The 26,279-nt window shown below is 38.3% G+C and overlaps 2 protein-coding genes across 3 annotated transcripts in view; both read left to right on the top strand.

Annotated features, from left to right (window-relative positions):
* The window catches only part of LOC142343819 (uncharacterized), a 275,679-nt gene extending 275,477 nt beyond the window's left edge, over positions 1–202 (top strand). The window contains exon 2 of one of the 2 annotated variants that reach the window (XM_075395203.1): positions 118–202. In XM_075395203.1, the coding sequence (XP_075251318.1) occupies positions 118–162 (45 nt within the window). In that variant the 3' untranslated portion in view covers positions 163–202. Of the gene's footprint in view, positions 1–54 lie in introns of both variants that reach the window. The other variant, XM_075395202.1, reaches the window with a different exon arrangement.
* The window catches only part of LOC142343843 (uncharacterized), a 65,596-nt gene continuing 39,493 nt past the window's right edge, over positions 177–26,279 (top strand). The window contains exons 1-3 of the mRNA XM_075395211.1: positions 177–590; positions 6,655–6,799; positions 25,765–26,144. Coding sequence (XP_075251326.1) covers positions 399–590; positions 6,655–6,799; positions 25,765–26,144 — 717 coding nt within the window. The 5' untranslated portion in view covers positions 177–398. The remainder of the gene's footprint in view (positions 591–6,654; positions 6,800–25,764; positions 26,145–26,279) is intronic.

Genomic DNA, 26,279 nt, shown 5'->3' with positions numbered 1-26,279 from the left:
TAAACTTTTTAGAGAAAATTAAACTTTTAGAGAAAATTGAACTTTTTCATTTAGAGGTCTTCTTCGTGTGAGCCAGAAGTCTCAAAAACACTTTCCCTGGTGGCACCTTTTTTTCAGCGACATTGGGACTTGGGACAACCTACTGGACTACGAATGCATTAGCACTCTGAAACAACTCTGGCCGGTTAAACTGGTTCGATGAGAGGATCTGTCATTACTTCTCCTCCGCCCGAGCTGGTCCATCTACTACCAGGAACTATTTTCAGTGGCTGTGGGATGACTATGTTCCAGACGCCGACTTGCGGGCTCTGATCAATGAAAGAGGGCGCACCCCTATCAATAAAACCCAGTTGGCCATTGAGGGTCCACAATTCGATGACGAGTTCACCCTGCAAATTATGGGCGAAGATACGTTGTACCCGAACTTGGCTAACAATATTTTCAAACGACTGATGGACTCGGAGGATTTGGAGTGTGTAACTGATTTGGTGCTTGCTACACATGGGTTCACAGCAACTTGGGGTTTTGTGGCAACTTACTACAAAGTGGGAACTTTCCCAGTTAGGCTGGACGCCTTCAACAGTTTTCAGGTTAAGGAATTTTAATTTTTTCACTTGTAAGAAATTGTCGTTTTTAAATCGTTTTCCTTAGGCAAAAACGATCGTTTTCTTCGTTATTTCGTCGTTATTCTTGTTGATAGAAACGATTGTTTTCTCGTCATTTTTTTTGTAAGAAACGATTGTTTTTTCGTCGTTATTTTTTTTTGTAAGAAATGATCGTTTTTCCGTCGTTATTTTTATGTAAGAATAATGATCGTTTTCTGTCGTTATTTTTTTTGTAAGAAATGATAGTTTTTTCGCCGTTTCTTACAAAAAGATTGTCGTTTTTTCGTCGTTGTCCCTAGCACGGATAAACAATTTAGACACAAACGTTTCAATTTCAAGGTGAGATTTCGTATAGTGAAAAAGCACTTTTTCGATTTAGGTTCCACCTATTAGAGAGAGCTAAACAATGATACATGATTTTTCAGTTTTTGGTTACACGCACCCAAAACGAGGAGAGTTTGAAATGCGTATCTGGTCAAGGAAGTGGTCGGTCAATTGAGCTAGGCTAAAGATATCCAACCCAATTCTTTTAGGCGTGAATTCTAGAAAAAAAATGCAGTTTGGAATTTTTTTAGCAACATATGGTTTCAACAGGGGATCTTATATAACACAGGAGATATAACACAATTGTAGAAACAATCTCGTGTCGACGAGAACGACGACAAAACGACAATGTTTTTGTAAGAAGTCATTTTTGTCTTTTTGTCGTCGTTTTCTTCGTTTTCATTGGTTTCCGTCGTTTTAAGTCGTCTTTTACGTGCAAGAAATGATCGTTTCTTTGCCGTTTTTTGGTCGTTTCTCACGTTGTTTTTTTTTTCAAATGAAACCGTCGTTTTTGGTCGTTTTTTTCGTCGTTTTTTGTCGTTTCTTACGTCGTTTTTTTTCTAAAGAAATCGTTGTTTTTTGATAGTTTTTTCGTCGTTTAACTGCTCTTGAACTAGTTTTTCTCCATAAAATTGTTTTAGTATAACTGTAGCAAGGGACGGATAGAGCAGTGGCCAGTGCATCAGGTAATCTATCGGTAGGTCAAAGGTTCGAATCCCAGAGGGGATCCTGTTTTCTGGTCGTGTTTTTCTTACATTAAAAAAACGATGAAAAAACAATCATTTCTTAAATTTAAATAATGACAAAATAACAAAAAAAACGTCTATTACCACTTATGGGCTTTGATTGTTTTTGTCTACGGAAAACGATTAAAAACGACAAATTCTTACAAGTGAAAAACAAAATTCCTCAAAATGGGATGGGTTTTACGCTACTGGAAGCAGTTTTTTCTGAAGCAGTTCACAAAACGAACAATTTTACGTTTGCGGAGTAATGTTAACAGATCCTCTTTTGATGATAGTATCCTGAGATGAAAACATGCTCTTGTCCACAACTTGAACTGATGGCAAAAACCTCCATAATGGTTACTACTGACCCCCTTAATTTATTTCAAATTCGCCCTTATTTTAGGCCTGTGGAATTTCCTTACGGAAACATGAACTACAATTACACCAATCTTCATTCCACTGAACGTTTTAAGAACAGTTTTGTGGACAATATTGACGAATCAAAGTGGCATACACTAACAGAATTCTGCCAGTGGAATTCACAAATTATGAAAATTTACTTTCTAAAATTCTAATGTTCTTTCTGTCTCTAATTTTTTTTTCAAAGCAGTGTTGTGTGGAATACACTTACATGTTTAATCGAGGATAACCCCACAATATTCCCTCTCCCATAATATGAGATAAATTACGCAAATCGTGAAATCTAGTCACACAAACTTTGAAATACAATTGAAGTTGCACGTGAGACACACTTACATTAATCCCACAGTGTATTCTACAAAACGCTTTTGTGGGAAACACTGACTTATATCCTTCCAAATATTCTAAGTCAAGCTAACATAGAGAACGAAAATGTATTCCACAGAATGAATGTATAAAGACTGCATGTGGAATCCTTTTGCACAAATCGGTCAACTATGGCCTGATTTGAGGGTCTGCACTGACCATTAATGCTATTTGTCATCTAAAGGTGCTTTCACACACGCCAGCGTTTGTAAATACTTTCAGTTCAAACCTTTTTCTCGTTTTAAAATATCTGGTCACGCAGCAGAAAACAAGGGGCAAAAAAGTTTTTTTTCTGATAATTTGTTTTTGGATCATTGAGTCTTAACCGTTTTTTTCAAAATATATTTTTTTCAGTGTTTCTGAGTCCCTTACTTTTTTCAGCAAAAATCATTCAGGCTTTAAGTACTAATTTACAAACTAAACTTCATACAATTTCGACAATTAGGAAATGGTAAACAAATTTTGAACAAAATTGTTGTACGTTTCTTATAGCTTTTTTTGGATAATTAACAGCTGCAACCATTTCAACCTTTTAGCAAACGCTTTTATATATAAGTACGCTGATAAAAACTGAAGGAAGCGATTTGTGTAAGCAGCAAAATTTCAACGTAGCATTGTTTTAAAAAAATTGCCGGCAAAGCTCTTCGAAAATGGTTTGTCCGTTTTCCAAAAAATTGAAATCCATGCATCCATCCACTATCAATTTTCTCATTCTTTGTAATACTATAAGCTTGTTTACAAATTTTTGATAGTAAAATTGAGGAGTTCAAATTGCAACTGAACAGCCAATGAAGAGCCTGGTAAGCTCAGTTAACGTATGGATCAAGCACTGTGGATCAACCCCAATTTAGACTCAATTTTAAAGCTTATACGCCGCGTTTTGGTCGAATGGGGGGAAAATAGCTGACTAGCGGTGCCAAAATAGTGGGCACAAATGAGTAAGAGCAAATTTAATAGAACTGAATAGTTTTCAGGCTTCTCTGTTTTTCTTTTTGCATATTTGGGAGCTAAATTTAGTTAGTTTAATTGTACCACTCAAAGTGGATATTTAATTACGAAAACCATTTGTTGATTTATGAGATTAACTTTTGTTTCCATGAGCCAAAAAATGTAAAAAATAACTTTTAAAAACATCTATAATTATTTTTACCATTATTTTTTCTGAGTTTTTTTAGACGGTGTTTTCAATTTAACTTTTCGAAGTTGCAAAAAATAACAGATGAGGCTTTAAACAAAAATTAACACAAAAAAATTGAGACCCTGATTTTTCAATCAAATTTTAATTATGTCTGAGGCCAAAAAATTGTTTAATCGATGACGGCAAACATTAAATAAAGGAACCTATATCTAGATATTTTTTCCTTAAAAAAAGTTTTCATCAACAAAATTTTCAAATCTATAACCCGAGCAACAGAAAAAAAAATAATTTAATCCTCAAATTTTGTTGGCTCTTTTCACTTTTTTTTCAATTAAAGTCTGAAGTTCAAAATAATCTATAAAACGCGGAAAGAAATGTTTAACACTGAGTAAAACTACATTTAGGAATTTCAGTTTCTTGCATTTCATAGAAATGCTTATCAATTTTAGACAAAGTGATAATTTTTTTATATCAATAGAAACTGAAAGGTTTTTTGAACTTTAATTAGTCATTGTTTCATTCGATTTTCAGTACATGGCAAAGTATTTTCAACAAAAATCATCCACAATTTGCGAATATCTTTTCTACAGCCTAGAGTTCCATGAACCGAAGAACAAAATCAAAAGTCCTTCATACTCAAACTGCCTAAAAGCGAAAACGTTTTCATGCAAAGCTATCACACTAAATCCCGAGAAAGAGAAAAGAGATGAAGCAAAAAATGTATGAACTTCTCTCGGCCATTCAATTTTGAGTATTTCCAGCTCATAAACTGCTATATTTTAAAGTTCTAAAGCGCCGGCGTCGTGTTTAACTAAATAAGTTTTTTTTGGATATCTGCTATATTGTTTTTGAAAAAAGGCAAGCTGATGTCGTAAACCACCACATTTGTAGATATAACCACTCTTCCAATTTTTTCCAATAAAAAGAACAAATCAGTAGTGTGCGTACGCACAGAAAATTTCGAACCATGGAAAGAGTTTTCATATAGCACGCGCAATAAAGGTATACGCAACTGTATTGATAAATTCCAAAATTACAACAAGTTGGCTTCAATTGATCGTTTTTGCATTAGGATAGCATTTGGTTATACCTGATTTCTCCAGTACTTGATGAAGTATTCAAGTTTTGCGGTAAGTTCAATCTAGACATGAACAGCTCCGACTGCAGCGTTTTCTTAGCGTTTTGACTGTTGTTGAACATTTTTTTGATCAGAGGACTTTTTTGAGCGATTTATGAGCAAAAATAATGAAATTTCTGATCGTGATTATTATATGAATTACAATTTTAAACAATTTTTTCATTTAATTTAATTAAATTTGGTGCCATTATTTAGCGTCATATTTTGATGAAAGGTTTGTTGTTCTGATTGCAATTAAATTAGAGATATTTTCAAGCAAAGATATTTCGAGCGTCGCATTTCATTATCGGAAAATTAAAAAAGATGAGAGTAAAGCTACACCGAGAGTGTTCTCCTCAGATCCTGAAATCAATATAAAGCAAAACTGTCAAAATATATATAAAGTTAAATTAAATTTACCTCGACGGTGTTAAGGTAAATTGTTGTTGAGGTAATGCTGAGGCAATCTTTGCCTTATTTTAACCTTAACTTGAAATGGCGTTAAAATTTACGATAGCTTTGTCAAGGCAAACATACTTTAATTTACAATCAATAATTTTGAAAGATTCTGCTGTATAAAATTACATAAATTTAGTAAAACCAACCAGTTAAGAGTTGACGCCTAGGGGGTTTTTTCCTCCTGAAAGATAAAACTGTCAAGAGGAAAAAAACTGATGCTAAAGATTCCAAAGTAAAAATTGTATTTTTTAAAAGTCTTTAAGCAAGTGAATTTTAAGTGGATCAAAGATGTTTTTCGATGTAAAATCAACTCACAAATGTTTTCTAATATACACTGAGCAAAAGTAGATCACTGGACATCCTAATCCCTATTACAAAATAAAATTTATTTAATTCAGAAAAATTGAAGACTTGTTAATTTCATTTAGTCTTATTTGATTATTATTTCTTAGAAAAACCATTATGAACTGAAAAATTTTCCTTTCTTTAATTGCAACTTTTCGGCCTACTTCCGTGCTAAAGATATAAATTGAACTATATGCCGGGGAGTAATAAGTAACTAAAATACCCTAACTATTAAGGTAAAATTACCTCAATTTTATCTTATTCTCAACAATTAAGGTTTTTGAGGTAAAAATTATTGCATTTGGTGAAAACTAAGTTAAATTTATCGTGCTGCCACCTTAATGTTTAAAGGAACTTTAAAGTGAATTTCATGTAAGTTAGGGTTCATTTCTATATCCAGATTTAGTGTTTTAGCGCAACTAATTAGTCAAATGTGGACTGCACATATGATTTTTTGAATACTTTTTGACTAAATTATTCGGTACTTTTTGTCATCAGTTAATGTTTTATGTACCATATATGACTTTGAATGAATTCATTAGAATTTTTTGATTTCAATCAAAAAGGAAATTTATGCAGTCTTTTCTTTTCAAAATTTTTTTATGATTCTTGTATGATTTCCAAGAAATCATATATGATCTTTGTATGGCTGCTAAGAAATCATGCAATTTAGATATGATCTAGTATGATAGCTAAAAGTCATTAAATGACCTTGTATGAAATCAAAGAAAGTTGTATGATGGTTGAACTAGTGTGAGGCAAAATTACCTTAAGTAGTTTTTTTTTCAGGCATAGTTACCTTAATTTTTTTGTGGAATGGTTGTTGACCTGATTGTTTGAAAAAGTTCACTCGTTCTCTAAAAAATTGATCAAAAAGGTTAATAGGTGCAACTGTTCAAGCACATAGGTGTAATTATTGCTCATAAAACAAATAGACATTGATGGTTTGCTGGTAATTATACAGGCCAAAAATTATAAAAACGTTTGTGTTTTATCAAGTTTATACAATTTTTCAAGTCATGAACGCTCCGGTGCATGACCTAATTGGTTCTGACCTCTGAGCGCGAAACCAGGTCGGTCTGATTAGATGTGGCCTTGGTCGCGCATCTCAAACTGGGAAAAGCACATTTATTGTTTGTTTTGTTTGTGCAGGTGATTCTGGCATGCGATGACTCAGGCACTCCGGGAGACGAAAGAGACGACAGATGTCTGACAATATTCGACTTTTTCCAACTTCAGTGGACTTTCAATTTCTGGTCTTCATCTTCTCAGAGGAGTGGATTCAACGACGGACACGGTTCGTGTGCCTTTTTTAAGATTCGAACTATTTCAACCCCGATCTGTCTAAACCCCTGTCTTTAATATCCTATCTTTTCACCCGCGCGTAGTTGAACCTCCTAAAAACGCCCCCTTAACCCCCTCCCCCTTGCCCTAATTAATTTCCGCATCCAAATAAACATTTACCCAATTAGCTATGATAATCATAGATATTTGATTTATGACGCCATCATAGTCCAAACTAATGCTAAAATACAACTATCTGCAACTTATCTTTTCTCTCGGCAAAATTTGCAACGTTTTGCGAAATATTGTTTAATTTGCAAAAAAATTGCAAAACAATGGAAGAGTTCGTTCCGGTCGAGCTCCGCTTGATAACAGGGTTAATTTTCTAACTAATTTCTTCAAGATTACACATGTAGAGACAGGTAAGACAAAAATTACCCTACAGGGCCCCCGGACCTGTCGAGCATCCAACATCAATAATGAACCATAGTTTTTCATCATGCTTTTTTCTCTTTCAAGTAATCTGTTCATGTCATAATATTGCCCGATTATGATGTTGTTTGTCCCATATATATGCTTTAAGATTGTTCATCAAGTATTTTTAGAATAATCTTTTTGTACATCATGTTTTATTCACAGCTCTTGTTCTCTTGTATCATGCTTTCTAAACAAATCATTATCTGCGTAGCATATTTTTAACAAAGATCTTAATCTTTGCTTTGTCATACATGGCTTCAAGATATACGCGTGGAAACTATTCACTGTAACTATATAATTGGACTCTATTTGCATACACCTATTTGAAAATATGGCAGGACTTTGCTTCGAGTGCGCGTCTTAAGAATAGAGATAATGATGTTGCAAATACTGAATTTTGAATCAAAATGAACCCACCAAAACGTTCACTTTTTATCTATTAAATAATAAAATCAAGCAGGTTTAGTAAAATAAACAGTTTTGTAGGATAAAAATTTATACTAATGAATGTCTTTGAGGTAAGTGTCAACTGTCTATATATATACATTTCTTTTTATATATATACATTTTATATCACATTTTTCCTTTCCCCAAAGCATGCTACGTTTGGTTGATCACCACATCGGATTGAGTGTAGCGTAGCATAAAAAAAAGCATCCAGCAGCTCTTTAGATATGTTTGCATCATTGTGGATAAAGTGACTTGATCTATTCATATTCCGGAACCGTGAGTATGAAAGAAGTACTAGGAGTCAAGAAGAGAGCTGATACTAAAACACTGCCAAAAGAACAAACCCGACTATAAATTCGGAAAATTGCTCTTAAAATATAGTACTAGCTACAAGCACTCGTGGAAGATGGGTAGGGATTCTCTCTCGTTTAATTTGGGTTCTCTCTAGTTGCTGCATTTGCAGATACACGCAACCAAGGAATATTTTTGCACAATAATTTTATGCAAGATTTTCTAATTTTCCTTTCAGTTGTTTCAGATTGCAGTCTTTGAAACTATCCGTTCAAGTATTTTTGGTATGTACATTCTGTTTAATCATATAAAAAATTCACACATGATTAGTTATTGGGTGCATATATATGTCTAATTGATGCAAGTTGTATTTACGTAATCATACACAAATATTGTGAGTGGTGTTTAAATTATCAAGCACTCTGCACGAGAAGTGTATGAGACACTGAACACATCAAATGAGCTGTGTTTTAGCTAGGACGCGCAAAAAAGCGCAGTGAATAGATGATTATTTTGCAGTGTAGCTAGCGAACATTATGTTTTTTTCTGACATTTTGATGTACTTTGTTGTACTTGAGGTACACTTGCTATGTGCTTTTTACAATTGGAATGCAATTTTGCAGTGTTGAATTGCTCTGTTTGTAGACAGCGAATAATAGACATGATAATGGATAAAAAACTCAGAGCTGTTTCCAACTTTTTGTAAAATTAATGCTTTAGTTTACAAAGTTTGCAGAATTATTTTAAGTAGTTGCAAATTTGACATCAAGTTTAAACTAGAGCAATCTTTCATAATATAAAAATTATATGATTAAATTTTTTGTCAGCCCGGGAGTGCAAAATTTCAACTTGAACAGCAGCTGTGCAAAACTTGCGTTTGGTTTAAATTGAAACTTGAAAGCCAGAAGCAATTTGGAATTACGCCCTCGGTGGAAACCAAACGTTTGATAGCGTTGATCTTTTTTATGCTCCCCCCTTTGATCTCACCTTAATTAAACAAAAATTCAAATGGTAGAAGAAAAAACTAAGCGAGAGAGACTGCTAAATGGAAACAACTGCGAATTAGGATCAAAATTCAGATCGTGATAAGTTGAACCAAAACTGAAAACGAAGCTACACAAACCAAACTAAATCTTAACTTCAAGTCTGTTGCAGAAAATTAATTACAAATTATATGTTAAGTTTTGTTACCGAGTAAATTGAATTGATTAAATTATATCATTAGATAGAGAATTTTTGCGCGTTTTATATCAAAACTTTCGCTTAGATTTTCCCTTCTAAATGCAACATACGTATTATTTCTGAGAAATACAAAGGCCGATTTCCCACTAAGAATAACTTCCAAAATGGCTCAAAACTGATCGCTTCGCCTAACAAATTCGGTTTTTTGAACGGATTAGTTTAAATTGGTGACCTAGACTAATACCTGCTAACAAAGTTAACTAGATTCGCCAAGGCATTCTGAAGTGCTTTTGCCTTTGAACGTTGCCTTTATACAGTTACATTGCTTATAACATGCTATATCCTGAATATAGATTACGATAGAGTGTTTTCACCTATATTCTGGGGCCGTATTCGTACCATAAACACGTTTATTTTAAATGTTTTCTGAGCTTCTGACTAGGAATTCAATAGTCTAACTGTTGTTAATAATTTATTAATGTAATAGTGGATCACCACAGAATCGCCATTTTTCAATTGGGAGAATAATGACAGAATAAGTTTAGACTAAACAGCTTTCTGTTCCTTCTTGGAGTTATTTATATGATGTCGGATGATGATAGGAATGCGAATGCAGAATTGGATCATAATGATCCAGTACCAGTTCATCCTGAATCATTTCACGATCCGTTCGTTTGCAAACCGTCTTAACCCTGAACCACACATTACTTTGTATTCGGATCGATTCCCATGTACCCCTGAACACCCCAAAATTCAATTCATTAACAATTTAGCACTTTAATGTTCGTCAGAGTCAATTACTGAGAGTGACCTACATCAGTGACTACGCAGCTCAGCAAATCAGATGGTTCAATAAGCCCCGGGACCACCCACTGGTCGCATCCTTTGAGGTGCAAATAAATGGCTGCAAAAAGAACCAGCAGAGTTATCAACACTTGAATTGCAGACCAAAGAAAGATCCGGGAACAGCCACCCAGAAAACAACTTCAGTGGACAGAAAAAAAACTACGACTCATCCATGGTGTGGGCTGGGATCTGGAATCGATGCAGTACCTCAAAAGATGTCTGGACAGAGAATCACAGTCAATGCAAGTAACCGCCAGCGATGCAAGGGAGAACGCTTTTAGTGACTGAAAAAAACTGCCAGAAAAAAACTGTAAAACTCATCCAAAAAATTTGATGCTTTAAATTGAGTGTCCGGCAAATCTAGACTCCCAGAACCCATTTCCTATCCCAAATAACAAATTTTTTCGAGTTCACCGGTCACCGATAACCCACCCCGTACACATTTTTTGTTGTAAAAACAGCAATTTTGAAAATTTTTGTCAATATTAGGAATTGACCAAATTGGGCTGAATGTTGGTACTTTAAAAGGGTACAGTCTATTACACTTTTTGAGCGAAGTAAAAAAAAAACTTGAAAAAATTGACGAAACTTGAGAAAATTTTGCAAAACTTCATTTAGAGCGTCGATAGATTGCGTATCGAACATTTGTATAAAAAAGGCTAGAATTTAGAGTTTGCCCAAATTTTCAAATTTTGAAAAAATAGGAATCAGATAACTGATTTTTTCTCAAATAAGCGCTTATTCTTGGAAAGTCGTGAAAATTGTACATTTAACATCAAGGTTCGGAGTTTGAGCAAAGCTCACATCAGGTATGTGGTAAAAACTTTATATGGTTTTTATATTAGTTGCAAGTTCACTGCATCAGGCCATAATAACCTTGCCTCAAGCGTTACAAGACCATTATAAAAAAGGAATTTACGCATTACCGGGTCTGAGTTTTAATCCTAACGCTTTGAAAGTCCGAAAAACCGCGCAATTTCAATTGAGTCACTTCTTCCGTGATAAAAAGAGGCTAGTTATATGGCATGATGTGGTGAACAATTCATTGTCCCGTCATCGCAGTAACAACAATAGGCCTTTAACGCCTTCGCAGCTAATTGAAGTGCTTGAATAGTATCAGGAGCGCATAGAAGCTATCGTGTATTGCCCCAGAGAGGGAACTCCTGATATTTACAATCAACTCAAGCGAAGTACTCTAGTTACCATCCATTTAGTGAAAGACATTGTGTCTAGACGTATACAGAAAGATCCTAGTTTACTTAAAGAGTACAGAGCATTACACCAAAGGCCTGCACTTGAGCTGAAAACACTCACTATAGTCTTAGCTCATATGAACAACCTCCGGTCCTTGATAACACGCTCCCGACCGAAGAAACTTTCAAAGCGCCGTCGTAAAACGCTTCGCACCCGTCATGCGTTCGAGGAGGCAGAACTCACACAAGCCTTTGATAACCTGAATGTCACTTAGTCCTGCGCTGTTGTGGGAGTCTACCCGCTGACTGGCGGTGTGACTTAGTTAACTCACGAGTTACGGGTTAGTTTGTGGTTGGTTCTCTCCAATAGCGCTTTACTAAACGTTTCGCTCTCCCCATTCTTCGAGTTTTTCACTGCCGTCCGTTTTCCGCAGGTTATCTGGTTTCATTTTCCGCTTCCGTCCTTTTTGTTTCCGTGTCACCTTGTTTCTTTCTATCCCCCGTTTATTTGTTGTATGATGTAGTATGTTGAGTTTTGCTGTAGTAAAATTTCTTTCTGCTAGTATGCTGGTTTGTTGTTTAGTCTCGTTCCTTGCTAGGGTGTGGCTTAAGTTGATTCTGGAGTTACGGCTTGTTTGTTTCGTGACTTTAACCACACTTTTTTACTAGCAATTTGTTGTAGCTTTATTAATTTTTGTAGTATGCGATTTTGTTGTCTGGGTATGGTGGTTTGCTAGGGTGTGACTTAAGTTTGTTCTGGAGTTACGGCTGGTAAATTTCCTGACCTTTTCGACTTTTGGTTATACTACATCGTTGCCGTAAATTGTTTCATGTTTGATGTTTTGATGCCGTTGATAAAACCCCATAATGTTTTGTGCCAGTTTACCTGGCAGTAGCTCCTCTCCTTCTTTCTAGGGTGTGACTTAAGTTTGTTCTGGAGTTACGGCTGGTAAATTTCCTGACCTTTTCAACTTTTGGTTATACTACATCGTTGCCGTAAATTGTTTCATATTTGACGTTTTAATGCCGTTGATAAAACCCCATAATGTTTTGTGCCAGTTTACCTGGCAGTAGCTCCTCTCCTTCTTTCTAGGGTGTGATTTAAGTTTATTCTAGAGTTACGGCTAGCTTGTTTGGTTGAGTTTGTTGCTGTGGCCTGCTAGCATTGATCTTCCCGCCTCTCGCTTGTGGTTCACCGTCTCCCTCCCGTGCTATCCCGGCTTCCCGTTCCGTCGCGCGCTACCCGCTCGACGTTCCCTTCTCCTCCGTACCGTTTTCCCGTTTCGTCGCGCTCCATCCGCCCGACGTTTCCGCCCCGCCCGTGCCATTTTCCCGCTTGGTCGCGCGCTTTTCGCCCGACGCTCCCGTTTGTCCGTCCGGTTCCCCGTTGCGTCGTGCGTTAATCGTTAGGCGTCTCTTCCCGTCCGTCCCGTCTCCCGTTCTGCCCTTTTTCGCGCTTCCTGCGCACCGTTCTTTCTTTCTTTTGCCGGGTACTATTGTACTCGACGAACATCTTTGCTCATTGGCGGTTTGCTAGGCAAACCGTCACACTAGGATTCGGTATAACCCATTTGTGTTGTGCTGTTGCATGTCTGTGTACTTCATAGTAGTACTAAAGTAAACTTGTGGTTCCTGTTTTGATAAGATCATGACAACCTTGCAATACAAATTCAACAAACTTTATAGTGCGAGGGCAAAATTAGAGTCGGAACTTAATAACATTTATGGTGAAATTAGCAATGCTGTGGATAAGCAAGACAGGAAAGTTAAGATCGAACGTCTGATTGTGAAGTGCAGAGATGCTTTTACTAGAGTAGTTGATAGAATGAAGAGCTCTTTGATCTGGCACAAAGGACTGAAGATCCAGATGCTGCCTGTAAGAACCTTGAAAAATGGTTAGAGACTGTAACAAAGAAAACTGATGAGTTCATTGCTGCTGCTCGAGGGTATATAATTCGGTCCATGACAGCAGAGCTGTATACCCCTCACCATTCAAGATCAGGTTCACATATGACTTTCTCAAAAAGATCAAGTCACCGTCAACGAGACTTAGAACTATCAAGACTCAAAAGGGAGGAACTTGAGAAACAACATGAGGCAAAGCTTCGCATTGCTAGACAGCGTCTTGAAATTGAAAAACAAACGAAATTGCGGAAATTGGAAATTGAGCAGCTTGAGGAGGATCATCGCAAGGAAGTAGCTGCTGCAGCCCTTGAGGAAATTGAGTTGATGACAAGATCATCAGCAGACGGGTCTGGTACAGGCAAAATGAGTGGGCTCTTTACGGAAAGAAATTCAGTCAAGAGCAAGAAAATTGTTGAAGATTGGGTTAATTCGTCACTGGCCGGGAACATGGCAGATGTTGCAAACAAACCGAGTTTGCACTTTTCTGGTTCCATCGCCCAATCCAACCAAGCAATTGTCCAACGACCTTCTTCAACTCAACTTCCAGACTCACACTCCAATTTCAATACACATGGTCAAGTTGAGGCCAACATCAACCTCCCTGTCCATGAGCGGCAAAAACCAAGTAGTAGAACAAATGTAACCAATGATGCACATGTTGCAAAAAACATCATGCTAGAGCAGCAACAGCCTCAATATACGCCTCCATCACCCCCAGTAAACTTTGGTATGCAAACTCAACTAAACGCCCCAAACACAGCCCGACAACTGTCTCAAGCAACAATGCACTTCGATTGTTTACAGTTAGATCATCAATTCCCGCGCAGGTCGAGCATGCCGGGACAGTTGAATTTAGTCAGCCCTCCGCGTTCACCACCTTTAAATACACTCGCTAATGCTCCGCTAGCACTTAATCCGCAACAAGCACACATAAATGTACCAGCCCCCCACATCCCCCGTTCTAAACCCCGCACCACTGCATTTCCCGTTAATCCCACCAGCATTCCGTTTTCCTCCTTCGCCGCCACAAGCACTCCCACTACACGCCACTAACCCCGTGGCGAATAATGTCAATCGGTTACCCCATTCTCCGCCTGCACCAATCATTTCCTCCGCAAACGTTTTTGTACCTCAATTAATTCATCCACCACCCCCACAAAAGAGTTTTCAGCCCCAAAATTTTGTCCCTATAACCCACGCACCTCCTGCTCCTCCGGATCCAAATGTCTGGCGTTTCCCGGCAGCAGTTCGATCTAATGCAGTACCACTTGTACGTACATCTGCAAACTTATACACCGCACAACCGGCCCCGTTAATCAACCCTCATATCACTACATCGCTCCGCTACTCTCATGTACAAGCAGCAGCAGGCGCTCAAAATTACGTAACATCAGACTTCATGCGAGCGAATTCATGTAGTTCTTCCACAGGTACCGCCCCAACCTTTTTCACTCCGATCATTCCGCCAACGTATGGAGCTACCGTTGTGAACCCGTTGTGTTGGGGTGGCCCGCCGCATCCCACACCTTCGGCTCCTTCTTCGGACTCTGCGGATTTGATAAAGCAGTTGGCGGACGCAATTACTTGTAAGAAAAACGATCCACTGCCCGAGTGGAAGTTGTCACAGTACAATGGTGATCCCCTGCAGTGGCACGAATGGTTCGGACAATTTGAAAGCGCCATAGACTCACAGTCCTTGAATGATGATGTCAAGTTAACATACTTAAAAACTCTTGTAACTGGAAAAGCTAAAACCGCCATCGCTGAGTTCGCATACTGTGGTGTAATGTATAAGGACGCACTTAAGACACTTGAACGTAAATTTGGCCAACCACAGGCAGTAGTCAGTGCACAATTAGAAAAACTCAGCTCTTTTCATCCATTAAAGATGCACAATAGTGATAACATCATAAAATATTCTGCAACAATTTCGAGTCTTGTTGGGGTCTTTAAATCACTTTCATACGACTCAGACTTTAAGAGCGCCTCACTTCTCAACACGGCTGTGCAAAAATACTGAAAGAATCTTGGTCACTCTTCACAGTGAAGAAACATTGGGTAAAGCCAACACTCCTTGACTTCAACGATTGGTTGAAGGAGAAGGCCGAGGCACCTGATTTAATGAAACAAACTACATCAAAGGCAAGAACTGAGGATAAAACCAACTCAGTTGTAGAGACCAAAGTAGCTTCAAAAACATTCGCTGCTAACACGCAAACCAAGGGCACTGAAAGACCAGCCTCAACATCGCCAACGCCTCCAACACCTCGCTCGCTGCATTGTGTGTAAGGGTAACCACCGCATATGGAAGTGTAGGGTATTTAAAGAAAAGTCTCCAACTCAGCGAGCAAAGGTAGTGGCGGAAGCAAAACTGTGTTTCTCATGTTTGTGAGAAAAGCATATGTTTAGGCAATGCCCAAATCCCAGGAAATGCAGGAAAGACGGATGTAACAGCTCCCATAATACACTTCTCCATGGAGCTGAGAGAGTTTATTCATCAAAATCCCCTTCAAATAACAACATCAGTAATTCTAATGCTGGCGCAAAGCAAAGTAAACTTCCTAGTGTTCAATCATCGAGTAAGACCACCAATTTGTCATCTGTGAGTAATGTGAAAGGCCTCCTTCAGGTGACTGAATTACAGTTGAAGAGCTCCTCCGGTAAAGATACCACGGCTTTAGTTTTGTGTGATACCGCTTGCAGTAACTCTTGGGTATCCAATGATCTTGCAAATAGACTTGGTTTGCACGGTACAGCATTGAAACTAACAGTCAAGGGTATAAATACCGAGGAGGTTGTAGACACTAAGTCAGTTGAACTAATTGTAACACCACACGACAACCAAGCATTTGAACCATTTAAAGTCAGCCCTTACGTAAAGGAAAATTTGAACGTAGGCGCCGATGTCATTAACATTAAAGCACTTCAAGAAACATACCCGCACCTAGCATTTCTAGACCCAGTTACATATTGCTATGAAAACATCGAGATGATACTTGGACAGGATGTGTATCATGCCATCCGCCCGTTAGAGTACTTCGCTGCCGACGAGAAGTCCTCGCCCTTCGCTGTTCGCTTGCCCATAGGTTGGCTTCTAAGCGGCCCTCTACCATCGTCTTCAGGTTTAGTCTCGAATTGTTTCACAGCTAATATGGAGCAGGATTTTGAATTCGCTAGTCGGGTAAAATCTTAAGCAAGTAGATCCACTTAAGCAAGTAGATCCACGGCGCACTTAAGCAAGTAGATCCACGCTCCGCCTCGGATGCACGTGAGCATGATATTCTTGAAAACACCACCGTGCATAATGGAAAAAGGTACGATGTCGGAATGCTATGGGCTGAAGATAACATCGAACTGCCCAACAATTATTTCTCAGCGCTGGTTCAATTGAAATCTTTGGATAAGCGGCTTACGAAAGACCAGACTTTAAGGGAAAAGTATTCGAATACCATCAAAGAGGACTTAGACAAGGGTTATGTGGTAAAGGTCAAAGATGCTCAAAAGGTGGAAAGTCACTCGGAACGAGAGTGGTGCCTACCACACCATCCGGTTGTTAACCCGAACAAGCCGGACATGGTGAGTAGGGTACTAAAAGGAGCAGTAAAAATCCATGGCGCATCTCTTAATAAGTCATTACTCACCGGACCTGATCTACTGCAAAACCTAATCTATGTACTCCTACGGTTCAGACAACATCCATTTGCCGTATCCGCCGACATCGAGGGAACCTTCCTCCAAGTTGGAGTGTTACCATGTGATCAACCATCATTGCGCTTTTTGTGGCGGGAGGACCCCACATCAAATGTTGTGGTACACCAGTATACGCGCCACATCTTTGGGCGCGGGCAAAAGATTCGCCCACCTGCGCCAACTATGCACTTCAACGCACGGCACGCGATAATGCTAAGGAGTACCCAGAAGCTGCGAAAGCCGTCCTTGAGAACTTCTACATGGACTATTACTTGGACTCAGTGGAATCCCCCGAGAGGGCCCTCATTAGGTCGAAGGAATTGGTACACCTTCTCCATCCAGGTGGGTTCAAGCTTACTAAGTTTGTGAGCAATGTACCAGATCTGGCTGACCGAATTGATGGGTCTGCTCAATCCACTGAACCGAAGGTCATCGTTTCATAAAAGGAGGAATCAATGCACGAGCTTGGGCTTAAGTGGGATCACAACGATACTCTGGTTGTGAGTAGGGTACTAACAGCACCATTACGAAAAGTTTAACACAGCGCTTGGTCTTAAGTCTTGTGTCAAAGGTCTACTACCCAATTGGTCTTGTCGCACCGTTCACTGTTGGAGCTCGGTTAATCTTGAAAGACATTTGGCGTGTCAATGGACAAAGTTGGGAGGACGAGTTACCTAAAGACACAGTTGACAGATTCCTTGCCTGGTGTATTGAACTGCCCCGGTTAGGTGAGATCACTATACCGAGAAGTTACTTTTCAGGACCATTCCAACTTCTTGAACTCCACATTTTTGGTGATAGGTCGCAAGACATATTCAGTGCAGTAGGTTTTCTTAGGGCTCAAGTAACTTGCACCTCCGAGGAGATTATAAAAGAGCTGGCGTTTGTCTTGGGCAAGGCCCGTGTTGCACCTATGAAGGTAATGACAGTTCCTAAGTTGAAGTTACAAGCCGCTCTCCTCGCTGACCGTTTAAAAGGGGAAATCTGTCGAGCATTAACGGTTACTGTGGACAAAATCTTTATGTGGACAGATAGTACCATCGTTTTGCAGTGGGTAAACTCAACAAACAAACACCCCATCTTCATTGCAAATCGTGTTAGTGAAATCCTGGAGAACACCAGCGTTGACCAATGGAACCACGTTGCCACTTGTGATAATCCGGCAGATGCTGGCACGCGTGGTCTGTCCGCTGAAATTTTGCAATCAAGTAGCTGGGTGAGGGGTCCTGACTTCTTGAGAACTAAGCAATTCCCTTTTGTACCAAATACTGACGTCGTTGATAACATCAAGCTCGGCGTTGTAACCAAGGAACAAAATGATGAATCCATCTCATCTTTAGCCGCATCTGTAACCAACACCCCAAAGGAACAAAGCATTAATCTGATCCCGTTTGATAAGTTCAGTTCTTATCAAAAATTACTTCGTGTCACCGCATATGTGCTCCGTCTTTTATCATCTCATGAAAGTTACCGTACCGTAGACGGCAGCATAGCCGACCCTGTTGAGCTTGACGAAGCCGAGCGTCATCTCCAGTACTTGGTTCAAGGAGAGTCCTTTAATACTGAAAGAAAGGATCTTCTTGACAACAAATCCGTTAAGAAGAGCAGCCGCATTGCTCAGTTTACTCCGTTTATTGGACCTCATGGTCTCATCCGTTCCTCTGGTCGACTCCGACGGCTAGCGGAAATTGACTTTGACACTAAGCTTCCTATCGTGCTGGATGCGCGTCATACTTTTGTTAAACTCTTTCTGCGGCATACTCATTTGTAGAACCATCATCAGGGCATCGATTACTTGAGGTCAAAGGTACAAGAACGTTATGCCATCCTAAAACTACGTTCCACACTGCTTTACATCAAATCAAACTGCGTTTTGTGTAGAAAGTTCCGTGCAGCAACCATACAACCTATCATGGCAGACCTCCCAAAGGAGAGACTCGCATACCAGTCTCCTCCCTTTACCAACACCGGGGTTGATTACTTCGGCCCATTCTACGTCACAGTTCGTCGGACTACCGAGAAGAGGTGGGGATTTCTCTTCACTTGTCTCACTACTCGTGCTGTCCATGTTGAAGTTGTCCCGTCCATGGACACTAGTTCCTGTGTAATGGGAGTTGAGCGGTTCGTATCCCGTCGGGGTACTCCTGCTATGATTTGGTCGGATAACGGTACGAACTTCATTGGAGCGGAGAAAGAGCTCCGTGAATGTGGGGGAAAAATGGAATACGCTTTACATCGCTGCCGAACTTGCCAATAAGGGCATTAAGTGGAGGTTCAATCCCCCCAGTGCGCCACAACAAGGTGGCATCTGGGAAAGGTTAGTTCGTAGTTTTAAAAGAGTACTGTACACTACCCTCGGTACGCGTCGCCTCACAGATGAGCTTTTGAACACTACTTTTTGTCTGGTCGAATACGCACTAAACTCACGTCCCTTAACTCCCGTAAGCGCCGACCCGTCCGACCTAGGTGCAATAACACCTAACCATTTTCTACTCGGTAACCAAGCAACCAGAATTCCGACTATCGTTGGCGTCGACGAGTTCGATCATCGTAAGCGATATCCCCGTGCACAGTCATACGCCAATGCAATTTGGGCACGTTGGCTCAAGGAGTATGTACCTGCGCTGAACCCTAGATCTAAGTGGCAGACGCCTGCCGAGCAGCACCTCAAGGTCGGTGATTTAGTTTGGATCGTTGAAGAAAGCAACACTAGGGGTTGCTATCCAATTGCTCGGATTGAAGAACTTCGGTACGGCTCCGACAGCGTCGCCCGCTCCGCCGTCTTAAGCACATCATCCGGATCCCTCGTCCGCCCACTCATTAAGCTTGTACCAATCCTCCCAACATTTTCTTCCGGGCCGGAGGATGTTACCGAGTAAATTGAATTTAATAAATTATATCATTAGATAGAGAATTTTTGTGCGTATTATATCAAAACTTTCGCTTAGATTTTCCGTTCTAAATGCAACATACGTATTATTTCTGAGAAATACAAAGGCCGATTTCCCACTAAGAATAACTTCCAAAATGGCTCAAAACTGATCGCTTCGCCTAACAAATTCGGTTTTTTGAACGGATTAGTTTAAATTGGTGACCTAGACTAAGACCTGCTAACAAAGTTAACTAGATTTGCCGAGGCATTCTGAAGTGCTTTTGTCTTTGAACGTTGCTTTTATACAGTTACATTGCTTATAACACGCTATATCCTGAATATAGATTACGATAGAGTGTTTTCACCTATAAGTTTTGATAAGAGCTAGCCTGTGGGTGTGTTTAATTTTTGCAAATTTTTCGTCCTTTTTTTGCCTGCCAACTGTTTTATGGTTTTTAGCAGCCTAATTATGCACCTCGTTGTCCCGAATAATTTTCAGGCCTTGAGATCAGCCGATTGGACAGCATTTGTATGTTTTGTTACTTCCTCTAGTATTTTTTCACCCGCTTAAGGTAAACTTTGTGGGTTCGTTGATAGGGCGCCGAGATTAGTAAGGAATTTAACGCAAATTTTTGTGTTTTTTAGTCTGAATTTGATACGGTTTAATGTTTCATTAAGATATATTTTAAACTCCTAATTAGCTTAACTTGCTTTGATAGTAATACCAGACCAGATTCATCACTTAATGTTTTTAGAGAATTAAGTTGGAGATTGTAATTGGGGTAAAGTTCTGATAATACAAGACAAAAATTTTGAATGTTCAAACCCAAAACAGGTCACGCCAATTTTAATCACTAATTTTTTCACCATAAAACCTTCACCTTTCCGGGAAACGGGCCTATGTTAAGTGAAAAACATTCTGACGTAATTCTTTTTTGGGTGTTAGGTGTTCTTACCATCCAGAAAATCTAAATTGTTTTGGTTTTCCGTCTTTTTTATTATTCTTTGCCAGATGTGATCACAAATTTTTCTATTACGTTGAGCTTTCAAAACAGAAATATCAGGATTTTATGCTTCATTGGAGGCCTTATGCTAAGTTCAGTAGTCTCTTAAGTGCTTGGTGAGGTGAAGCTGCTGGGAGTCCCAATTGTAGTTCATAATTGTCACTTTTTACAGCTTTTGAGAGGAAATAGATTCAATTTTTAATGTTTTTTCATTTTTTCTTGGTAGGGTTTTTGTCGGGTTTATGTTAGATGGATGTTAAATCTTGACAGTTGTCTGTGTTCTATCAGGTCTTTTGCGAGCCATAATATTTTTAAAGCTATTTCTATAGCAAATTGATAGTGAATTTTCAATCTTAGTGAAAGTTTTTGCCGTTTTAAAAGTTTTTTCGACTTTAGGGGAGAATTTTTCAGTGCTTACAAACATAATACTTAACATCTTTTAGAGGCAAAAAATGGAAATGGAAACACTACCAAATTCACGTACTCGAAAGATTTTTTTGTTCCTGGAAACTTTTGTTTCTATTTGCAGTTTTTGACCTTTGGCTGCTAACAAATTTTTTTTAGACTTGAAAAAGCTCATTGCATAGTTTGTAGAGACCGAAAATGCTCTTGAAGTTATTAATTTTGAACAATTTGCCGATTTTTTTTGCTAAACGTTGCTTTCAATTTGCTTTCAGATTCATTGCGCCAATAAACATTTTTCGGCCTGAAAGTTGGTTTGATGGATAGCTTCAAAGGGACAAAAAACGTTTGTGCATGAATGTTTAATAATAGCACGAATGTTTTACTTTTTGAAAATTTTTTAAATTTTTTTTAACTTTCAGAGGCAATTGAAACAATTCAAGGCTTGAAAACGTGCTACTAGATAACTGCATCAGACAAAAATTGGTTTTGAAGATATTATTTTTGCAAAATTAAACAACTTTTTATTAAATTTTGGGTGTATTCAAATTTTTCAAAGTTTTGTAATAATTCAAATTTACATTTTTAAAGGCCGATGAAAAATTTTTAACGATCTAGTAGTAGTTATATTTCAATTGCATAAATTTAGCTTTCAAAATATTACCTTCAAAAATTATAGCAAGGCCAATATTTTTGTTTTTCTTGAAATTTGGGAAGCTATGTTTGTCTATTTCGTTTTCTGTGTTCAATTGGTCTGCTAGTCAAGCACAGTGTTCTTAAGTGATCTCGAGCAAAAATGTTACGACTTCACTTCTCAAGCAACTTTATCAATGTTGATTTGCTGATTTTCGAGTTACCAATTTTGTTCTTATTCAGAAAATAAGTCTGCTGCTACTACAAAAACGATTGTAGATAAGTAATGAGAAATCTTTGATAGCCAATTGGTTGTTGCTTCAGTCAATTTTTTTTTAAAGATCAAGGTCTTCAATCACTGCTTGGCCAGAAATTTTTTGCACCAATAAAAAATTACCTAGGGTACAACCCCATATGAATAAAATTGCCCCGCTTGACGTGCGATTTGTCTGCGTCAGTTAATTTCTGTTTTCAATTTCGTTTCAAGTCTTTGGGTTGTATTTGAGGACTTGTCTTGCTATTTTTTCATTCGTACACGATAAATTTTTTCTTTATAATTAAAGGTTTTCTTTGACACTCAATAAATGACTAGTCTCAAATTTGCTGTTTTTCATTGTTTCATTCATTTTCTGAGCAGAGACATGATGAACTGAGTAAATAAACTTTTTCTCGTTTTGATGCTATCTATAACCACTCTTGCGTATTATTTGTTATATAGTTACTTCACTTCTTGTTTCTTTGAAGTTTTCAATTTTTGCTTGTCTCAAACTATATATGTTTTTGTGAAAAAGTATACTTTCAATTCTATGAACTTGTGTGGAAACACAGACTTTACGCCTCAAAACTCAAAAGAGAAAATTTGTTCAACTTTTGAAGTCAAGAACGAACTCTTCAACCATGATTGATTATTCTTTACTCTCGATTGTGGTGACTTTTCATCATTGACAGCATGAGTGCTTTTTTTACATCTGACTGATATCAGTCTAGCGGACTTTATACACCAGAACACGCTCAAAACCATATAAAGACAAAAAGTGAAGACATGTATAATAACGTAACGTGGAAGATATTTTAATAAAAAACAAAGCGTTTTAAATTTCTGGGATCTTTTCAGTTTGTGCTCTCTCATCTTAAAGAGCGCAATTTTTTTGCAATCCCCCCAATCGCATGTTTTATGTTTTTTTTACATAACGTTTTACTATCTAATAGCAAGTGCTCTGTAGTCTGTGACTGGTGATGAATACTGTTGAACCATTGTTAGAAAGTTCTTTCCCCAATGACCAGATTAGAGGTCATATAACACTTAGAGCCCACCCCCTCCCCCCGAATCCTATGGTAATTATACCGTGATTGGGGAGGGCCATAACGGGAAGGACCCCCACAAATCAGTATTGAATAATTATGCAATATAGTCTCAAGAAAGGATACAAAGGTCTCTCATTTTCCGAAAACTGCTAAAATTTCTCAAAAATTCTTAATTTTTGTTTGTTTAGATGCTTCACTGTGGTTTTCTTGTGCAAGAATTTGGATCTTTTCCTCAGTTTAGTGTCAAGCAAGTCTTTTTTGCTGCTATTCCAAATCTTATTAATCTGGCTACGTGAATTTTTACGCCTGCTTTGGTTTCATCTTTACGCCACCAAAAGTTTTTTCTATTTGTAATTCGGTTTGAGTAGAATTTATGCTTCACGTTCTTTTTTTGCTTAATATGTAATGATTCAATTTAATCGGCTAATATCTTATTTTTAAATGAAAATTGCAATTTTTTGGTTTAAGTTTTCTTAAGTTTGGTCGTTTTAGTAATGAAATGAATTTCATCTCATAATTTTTAACGAAAAGTATATTTTGCGAAAGGTTAGTTTTTCATGGCGGTGAAGCTAAAAACTGAACATAGCTTTGTTGTAATCATTTTGGTAACCTTTTATTGAAAATTCAGAAAGTTTGGGTTTTATAGGCCACCTGAATTTCAGTCGTACGAGGTGTTTTTATTTTCAGTTTACTCCTTTAAGTGTAACGGACACGGACTTAAATATTATGGTTTGCAGGTTAAAATTCTTTTAGTTTAAAAGCAACACCATTTTTGACGACAATAACAAACAAAATTATAGCAAATTTTTACTAAATAGTCTCATATTTAGCTTTCTGCCATTTTTGCTGATTTTTGGGCTCAAAGCGCCAACAGATTTCTTTAAAGTTTTATAGTAAAAGCTAACTAGTTCAAGACGAACACGGTTTGTTTGTTAGATGATTAATAAATAGTGACTAATAATTAGCAAGAAGAATGGTTATTTTGGAGCATTTGGCCAAAACAAGATGGATTTAAAGTCGTCGATACAGAAAAATTAGCATCGTAGAAATCATTTTTGCATTTTTATTAAAATTTTTTTGCACATTTTGTCTTTTTGCCTCTTGTGGAGGTCAAATAGAAGTTAGGCAATTTTTTGTTTACTGGTTTTTCTATTTTACTACACTATTTCTGGTGGAAAGTCTCATTTTGAGAACCTTCATATTAAAATTGATCACAATTAATTTATGTTGAGGGTCCGTTTGTTTTCGTTTCTCAACTTTTTGAAATCTTTTTCTGTGTTAAAATTTCACTTTTACGAGCTTGAAAAAGACCGTTATTTTTCCTACTTTTTATATCAGCAATTGGATATTTTCCATTTGTGACCCCACAGTAAGTTCCCCTAACCACAGAGCACGTGTCATTACAAGATAAATCCCTAAGTAAAAAAATGGCACGTGCGTCTTGGGGTGCAAATAATATGCACCCACTAAGCTGGGGGCACAAACGAAAAAGATCATAGCAATTAACATTAACAGTTTTGAGGAGACATAGGTTCAATGTGTGTGGGCGTTTCTTTATCTTAAGAGTTATCCCCCCCCGTTCGCTATCAATCACCCCCATCCTTCTCCCCCTCCCGTTCAACATCTGTCGAATCCCCAAACGTTGACTTCTCTCAACGTTCCCCCCCCCCCACGAATGACCCCCCGATGCACGCCCTAATGCTAGCATCCCTAAGCCCCAGCTTGCGGCTACCAAAACCAACTGTTTGCTGGCCGGTAATGATTCAATGAATTCTCTTTCCCTTCGGAGACGCTCGCACTTGAGACATTTCTCACGTCTCACAGACTTTTAATTCATTTGCCTGATAAGACTTTGATCACAGTTGAATTATCTCATAAAAACGGAAGTTCAAACTTTGACGTCCTGAAGAGAACTGAATGGCATAATTTGTTCCTAATGAAAACTGCTGGTGATAAAACTTCTGTAGACAAATTTCAACAACAGATATATTTGTTTTGCCGTTAAGATTTAGGATCTTTTCCGTTTGTGCCCCCCCGGCTTAGTGTGTGCATATTATTTGCACAAACCCTCCAGATGCAAGTGCAATATTTTTACATAATGATTTACTATGTAATGACACGTGCTCTGTAACTGGGGGGGGGGGGGAGCATAACGTACTGGGGGGGGGGGGGGGGGGGGCACAAACGGAAAAGATCCAAGATATAAGATATGTACAACAATAACTTGATAATTTTAATTTTTTTCATTTCTCTATCTGTTTCGATCTAAATTGTCAAGCACGCAAGTCTTTTGAGCCCATTTATTAAGCAATGAGCAACATTTTTTCATTTTTAAATAATGGAGTAATGAAAAAAAAAGAAATCAACCTTTGCTGTTTTTAACCCATTTGAACTCATTACTGACACTTAATCGCTGATATTTAAAAACTTGTATAAAACTGTGTCTTTATTTCAGCGGTCAAATCTCGTTAAATTAGAATTAATAGTATCGGTTGTGTAAAAATAACAACGATAGATTAATTGCCGTTTGCTACTTGGGGATTAAGTTTCCTAGTCTTTACCATTATAGCACCCCCCCCCCCACGAAATTATAGCCCCCATTATGGTATAATTGCTATGATTGAGGGGGGAGTATAAGTTATCTGACCACTAAGGTGGGGGGGGGGGGGGGCTATAATGGGAAAGAGATCCAAGTGTCCTAAAATTATTTGGTCATTTTGTATTCTAGGGTTCATTTACGAACTGCCTTCATCTGGCACTGCGGAAGTACGCAACCTTTGGGCTCAAAGCAACATCGGCATAATGGGAATCTGGGTGTTTGAGCTGGACCAGAACTGGGAAGAACCCTTCGTGATTCCAGGAGGTCGGCTATCAAATGGTCTCCTTGACTTCTCAATGCTCTGTTCTGGCGATATCTCACCTAGTATGGCGGACATGACAAGGTACCAGCAAGAGTTGATAATTCCGAATTGTGTGATGCCCGCGTTCACAACCCTGGAACTGGAGTTCCAGGGAAGTGTCTTCCGGAAGAGGATCACTGCAACATATGATGTGGATAGCCTGGAAATTAGAGCATACTATCCGGATGTCTGGTGTGTTGATGAACAGGTGACAAGCTTCCTTACATCTGCATAACCAGTTTTTATTTATTTAAACACTAGCGATGAAAGATTGACGTAAAATTGGGTGGGTCCAAATGGCGTTAGAGACTTGGGCAGAGTCACGGAACATTGCTTGAATAAC

The sequence above is a fragment of the Convolutriloba macropyga genome, chromosome 1 (genome assembly GCF_964194025.1).
Source record: "Convolutriloba macropyga chromosome 1, txConMacr16.3, whole genome shotgun sequence".
NCBI lineage: Eukaryota > Metazoa > Xenacoelomorpha > Acoela > Convolutidae > Convolutriloba > Convolutriloba macropyga.
Note: the sequence above shows the minus strand (reverse complement) of the source record. Positions and strands in the feature narration are given on the sequence as shown.